This window comes from Scardinius erythrophthalmus (genome assembly GCF_964197995.2).
Source record: "Scardinius erythrophthalmus genome assembly, chromosome: 23".
NCBI classification, from domain to species: domain Eukaryota; kingdom Metazoa; phylum Chordata; class Actinopteri; order Cypriniformes; family Leuciscidae; genus Scardinius; species Scardinius erythrophthalmus.
In genome coordinates, this window is record NC_138243.1 from 30,588,409 (window position 1) to 30,595,568 (window position 7,160).

Consider the following 7,160-nt stretch of genomic DNA (forward strand, 5'->3'; position numbering starts at 1 on the left):
AAGGGAGAGCTGGTTATGTCTTAATGGGTCGCGTTTCAGTCACCTTTCCAAATCCATTCCGTTGACAACAGAAACAGTAAAATATACCAATGAAAACATTTTTATTGAGAATTTAGCTTCATCAAAATGGGCACAGAGAGAGACAAACTAATATGTAGCCTACATTTAGCATTTTCAGAAGAGCTGCCCTGTCATGCAAAAATCTAAACATGTTTGTGTTAGTAAATTGCTCAGGGCAAAGAAAGAGAAGTAATGGTAACCTGGCATTTTTTTTGTTCTTTCTACATGTCTAATAGACATGAACAAGTTCTTTGAAAAACATCTATGACCTTTGAAACATGTCTCCTCCTTATGCTCTATATTGACTATGGTTTCAATAATAAACATACATTTGCATAAAGCATCTATTTATCCATGCCCACGTTGATTAGAGTATTACAAACTTGAAAAGTATTAATTTAAGGTACATTTAGAACAAATAAAAAACGTGCGATTAAATGCGATTAATCGCGAGTTAACTCATGACAATCATGCGATTAATCGCGATTAAAAATTTTAATCGATTGACAGCCCTAATATATATATATGTATATATATATATATGTATATAATATATGTTTATTATTTATTTAATTTCTGTTTTTGTTTAATGTTTATTGGTAGAAAAAGACAAAATCGCCCAAATCAAGTTTTAAACTTTAAATCATTCCTTATCTTGTGGCTTTTGGCTCCTCTGGACTGTACGGATTATCATCGGATAAAACATCCACACTCGTTGCCAAAAATGCAATTTCTTTGTTATGATTTCCTTCATACTCCAGTGATGAACTACATCCTGGGTTTTATACGTTTTTTTTTTGTTTGTTTTTACAAAATGCTAAAATAAGATCTAAAGAACGCCAGATCACACTGGGAGGAGTGACTCCGGGAAGGTTTTCCAGGTTTCTGGATCTAGAATGCGTGAGGACGCTCCAGGTTTATGTGTGTTTATGGAGCGTGTGCTTATGGTTCTGAAATATGCAGCGCGATAAGAAGCTGTCAGGAGTTTATCTGCTCATCTCGTCCTCTGTTGTATGTTTATCTGGAGAATAACACTTGGATCTGTTTTCCGTGGTGGTCCGTTCAGGACTAACCCTGTGTGTGACGGATAGCGTGACGAGATCAGCGCTTTATGAATGAACACACACACACACACACTGGTCTGTCGCAGGAAAGGCCGAAACCTCGTCTATACAACAATTACATGTGCAAATATACAAGTTTAATTATCAATATAAGTCTGATTCTGATTGAACTGAAATTAGCTTTATATTTTCATTTATTTTAAATTAACTTTAGTTTTTCTTAGTTTCAGCAGTGGATTGTTAATTGCTTTATTTCTTTTTGTTAATTGTGTTAACTATGGAAGCTGGTTTCTGCCACTGAATAAAAAATAAGGTAATTGTGACTTTTGAACTTTATTTCTCAGAATTGCCCGTTTTTATCTTGCAATTCACAATTTTTCTCGCAATTGTGAGATTAAACGTTGCAATTACCTTTAGTGTTTTATATTGTGTGGCAGAAAGCAGCTTCCATAGTTCAGTTAGTTTCAGTATAAGTATTAATTATAGTTCATATAGAGAAACGAGCATTCTCAAAATGATTTACAAACAAAATACTCAATACCTTTGATTTTAAGATGGACCGGTTTGATGAACTCTTGAATATGATTCATATAAAATGTAAACACATTTTTTAAAATGATTAAATTGAACTTCTAGACATTTGTAAAGCTTTATTCAGAACAAAAGTTGTGTTAGTCAGATCATGTGCTGTTTTGTGTGTGTGTGTGTGTGTGTGTGTGTGTGTGTGTGTGTGTGTGTGTGTGTGTGTGTAACTGTATCTTCATCATTAGTGTCTAATCACACGCCGACGCTGATCAACACAAAGAACTAATGATCCTGTTACTCTCGTACAGAATCTGTCATGATGCTTTAATAGCAGTGTTCAGGTGTCAGAACACACACACACACTCACACTCAAACTCATACACACACACACACACACACACACACACACACACGCGCGCACACGCACACGCACACACACACGCGCTCACGCCCACACACACTCATGCACATACTCACAGACACACACACACTCACACACACACACACACACACACACACACACACACACACACACACACACACACACACTCACTCACTCACTCACTCACACACACAGAGCAGATGTTGTGTTGTAATCTGCGCTCTGGACAAATGAAAAGTAGGCAACTAGATTAATCTCTCTCTCTCTCTCTCTCTCTCTCTCTCTCTCTCTCTCTCTCTCTCTCTCTCTCTCTCTCTCTCTCTCTCTCTGGCTGTAAGCGGGTGTCTCTCTATCACTGGGCCACAGCTACAGTCAAGCACATCATGCCTTCTGTTCTCATATAAACAGTGTGTGTGTGACTCTGAACCCATCTCATGACGTGTGTGTGTGTGTGTGTGTGTTTTCCCTGCACAGAACTCAACCAGAGCCGATGTTTGCCGAGGAAGAGGAGGAGGAAGAGGAGGGAGAAAAAGATCAGCCAGAATGGAAGAAACGCAAGATCTGACGAGATTCCGGAGGATTCTCCCACAAACTTCCCAGAGCTTTCAGTCTGTATTTCAGCAGAAATATGTATTTTTGACTAGCGTTATTTTTAATTGATCACACAGATGATTCATTGTTGTCTGATTTATTATTTTGACTGTTTTTTTTCTGTTTTCTGCTTGTATTTTTGTCTGTTAGAGTCTAAATAAACACACAGTGGTTCTCGTACACGCCGACAAACACTCTTTTATTTGCCATTACGGGTTGAAAACCAAAACCGTGTTTTACAGTACATTCACTCAACCTTTACTAAACACTGTTGTATATTTATTATTTTCTGGTCAGACCTGAATGAGACGCACGTATCGCTCTGTGTGTGTGTGTGTGTGTGTGTGTGTGTGTGTGAACGTACAGAACGTCACGCCATCAACACATTCCTGTCCGCTGAATCTCACACTCCTCGAGTCTCTGCGCTCTGTAAATATTTATTTGAAAGAAATCTTTAGATACTCGGTTTGTTAAAGCTCTTCAGGATCTCATTGTGTCTGAGAGAGTTTCTGAGTTTATCGGACGCCAGATGCAGATTCTCTGCGCTTTCTATCTTTGATTTTAAATTGATTTTTTTTTTTTTTGTCATTAGCATTGAAGTTTTTTGTTGGTGAATCTCATTCCACTCTAAAATCAAAAAAAAAAAAAAATGTTTTAATTAATTAAAAATGATATACACACACCAGTAAGCATTACGATTTTATGAAATTTAAGCATTTTAATAATAATAAAGTTAATAATATAAGTTTAGTGAGTGTGTGTGTATATATATATATATATATATATATAAAGCAATAAAATATTTTCATGACAATTAAACATTTTCCCTCCACATTTTTTGGTAATTAAAAAAAATATATTTTTCATACTAATTTGTCTTTTTTTTTGGTGTCATTTTGTATTATTCAAATTATAATGAATAATTGATCGTGATATAAAAACAGGCATTGGGGGGAAAACACACGCTATCTCGCCTGCAGTCTGAATGGAAGGGGTTTGTTGCAAATTCGCGACAGTCGGCGTAAAGGGGTTAAATTTAATTCAGCTATTTAATTAAAAATGTATGTAAATTTGTTGTGAATTAATACTTTACTATTAAAATAAAATGCAAAGATGATGAAAAGAAAATGCCACAATACAAAAAAAAAAGTTAATGGCCCTAATAATTATATTCACACACACACTCACACACACACTCACACACACACTCACTTACACTCACTCACACACACACACACATACACACACACACACACTCACTCACACACACTCACTCACAAACACACACGCATACACTCACACAGACACACACTCACTCACACACTCAACACAAATGCACACACACTCACTCACGCGTACACACACAAACACACACAATCTCACACACTCACTCACACAAACACTCAACACAAACTCACACACACACAACACAAACACACACACTCACTCACACGTGCACACACACTTACACAATCTCACACACTCACTCACACAAACACTCAACACAAACTCACACACACACAACACAAACACACACACTCACTCACACGTGCACACACACTTACACTCACTCACACACACAACACAAATGCACGCACACTCACTCACGCGTACACACACAAACACACACATTCTCACACACTCACTCACACAAACACTCAACACAAACTCACACACACAACACACACACACACACACTCACTCACACGTGCACAATCTCACACACTCACTCACACAAACACTCAACACAAACACACACACACTCAACACAAATGCACACACTCACTCACACGTGCACACACACACACACACACACACACTCAACACAAGCGCACACACACTCAACACAAGCGCACACACATTCACTCACACGCGCGCGCACACAAACACACACACACACACACACACATAAAACATTAATTGTATAGATATAAAACATATAATATACACACTCACTCACTCACTCTCACATGTACACACACGCACTCTTACACACATTTACTCTCACAAACACACACTCAAACACACACTCACAAACACACACACACACACACACACATACATAAAACATTAATTGTATAGATATGAGACATATATAATATATATGTATATTGTTTTGGGAGTGTTGAAATGCTCTTTACCGGTGTTGTGCGGATCATATCTGTAGTCCAGAAGCTGATGGATGAGCAGTAACTGGCCGTATTAATAATGCTGACAGTGCAGTCTGAGTGTGTATCTGTGAGTGAGTGTATAATTGAGCTTCTCTGACTGTAAACATCTACTTTTAGCCGCGTTGCATAAGTGTGTATCGGTCAGATGATGCCACCGTTGAGGAACGCTGTGGATTATGTGTCTGTGCTCATTACAACCGAAAGGAATGTGTGTGTCCTCTGGCTAATCCTTCAGGACGCTTTCTGCCGTTTAAAGATCCTGAAACTCTATCTCTCTCTCAGAGCCTCTAATGCACTCCTCTTCTCCTCCACTTTAATCCTGGACGGACGAGTCGAGGGATTTCCCGCCGTTTCTGCAGTGCAATTCCCATCAGTGTCCGGGATAATAACCAAAGCGTATCCTAGGAATAATCCTCGGGATATCTGTGCCGGAGAGCAGCTGCGATGAACCACAAAACCCTGGAAAGCAAATCATCCGATGAAAGTCCCTGAACCCATAATGAAGAGTGAAGTATCCCAGCTTCCCCGGCGCGCAGGCCTATTCTGAGTCGGGAATGTGGGAATGTGGGAGCGGGTGATGTCAGCGTGTGCTCATCTCCTGGTTTAGTGTGAGGAATGATGAGTGTGTGTGGATCGTGTGTGTGTGTTCTCCGTAACTGAGCTTCTGATCTCTGAATATGGACTTTCATCAGTTGATGCTGTGTGAGCGATACATGAGTTCTCTAGATCAGAGATGCTGATTACACATCTGTCCATCCGTCTGTCTCTATCCATCTATCTATCTATCTATCCATCTATCCATCTATCTATCCATCTATCTATCCATCCATCTATCCATCTATCTATCTATCCATCCATCTATCTACCTATCTATCTACCTATCTATCTATCCATCCATCTATCTATCCATCCATCCATCCATCCATCCATCCATCCATCCATCTCTATCGATCTATCTATCTATCTATCTATCTATCTATCTAGCATCTATCTATCCATCCATCCATCCATCCGTCCATCCATCTGTCCATCCATCTATCCATCCATCCATCTATCTATCTATCTATCTAGCATCTATCTATCTGTCCATCCATCCATCTATCTATCTATCCATCTATCCATACATCCATACATCCATCCATCCATCTATCCATCCATCCATCTATCCATCTATCTATCCATCTATCTATCTATCCATCTATCTATCCATCTATCTATCCATTTATCTATCCATCCATCTATCCATCTATCTATCTATCCATCCATCTATCCATCTATCATCCATCTATCCATCCATCTATCATCCATCTATCCATCCATACATCATACATCTATCATCCATCTATCATCCATCCATCCATCCATCCATCCATCCATCCATCTATCTATCATCCATATATCTATCTATCCATCCATCCATCCATCCATCCATCCATCCTGTCTGTCGTTCTATCTATTTATCTGTCTGTCCATTCATCCATCCATCATTCTGTTGTTCTATCTATCTGTCCATCCATCCATCGTTCTATCTATGTATCTATCTGTCTGTCTTTCATTCTATCTATTGTTCTATCCATCCATCCGCATCACATTGCATGTGTTTTTCAGGTATTCTCCATTCCCCCTCCGATCAGCTGAAGAGGTTTAGGATATTCCTGCAGATCCAGACGAGTGTGTGTGTGTGTGTGCGTGAGAGTGTGTGTGAGTGTGTGTTCAGGCTCTTCTGGTCCATCAGTGACAGAGACCCGCTGCACTTCTTCACTAACCTCCTCCAGTCATGGAAACTTTCCACACAGTGCCCAGATTTACTGCTCCGCTCGGCTTTACAACCAGCTTGTGTTTACCGTAGAATCCTGGGCCGCAGTTCAGGAATGTGTTTCAGCCGAGCGGGACGATCCCGAATCTCCAAACCAACTCCTGCAACACTGAGACATCCCAGACAACTGATCATCTGAAATCTCTGGAGTATGAGCGACTTTCTACTGTAAATATATCTTCATTATTATTATAGATAGAGATACAGACAGACTGATGATGATAGATAGATAGACTGATTATAGATAGATAGATAGATAGATAGATAGATAGATAGATAGATAGATAGATAGATAGATAGACAGATAGACTGATTATAGATAGATAGATAGATAGATAGATAGATAGATAGATAGATAGATAGATAGATAGATAGATAGATAGATAGATAGATAGATAGATAGATAGATAGACTGATTATAGATAGATAGATAGATAGATAGATAGATAGATAGATAGATAGATAGATAGACTGATTATAGATAGATAGATAGATAGACTGATTATAGATAGATAGATAGATAGATAGATAGATAGATAGACTGATGATAG

General features: G+C 38.7%; 1 protein-coding gene across 2 annotated transcripts in view; it reads left to right on the plus strand.

Moving 5' to 3' along the window:
- The window catches only part of wdr70 (WD repeat domain 70), a 105,696-nt gene extending 102,894 nt beyond the window's left edge, over window positions 1-2,802 (plus strand). For both annotated transcript variants that reach the window (XM_081353588.1, XM_081353589.1), the window contains exon 18: window positions 2,506-2,802. In XM_081353588.1, the coding sequence (XP_081209714.1) occupies window positions 2,506-2,596 (91 nt within the window). In that variant the 3' untranslated portion in view covers window positions 2,597-2,802. The remainder of the gene's footprint in view (window positions 1-2,505) is intronic.
- The last annotated feature ends 4,358 nt before the right edge of the window (window positions 2,803-7,160 follow it).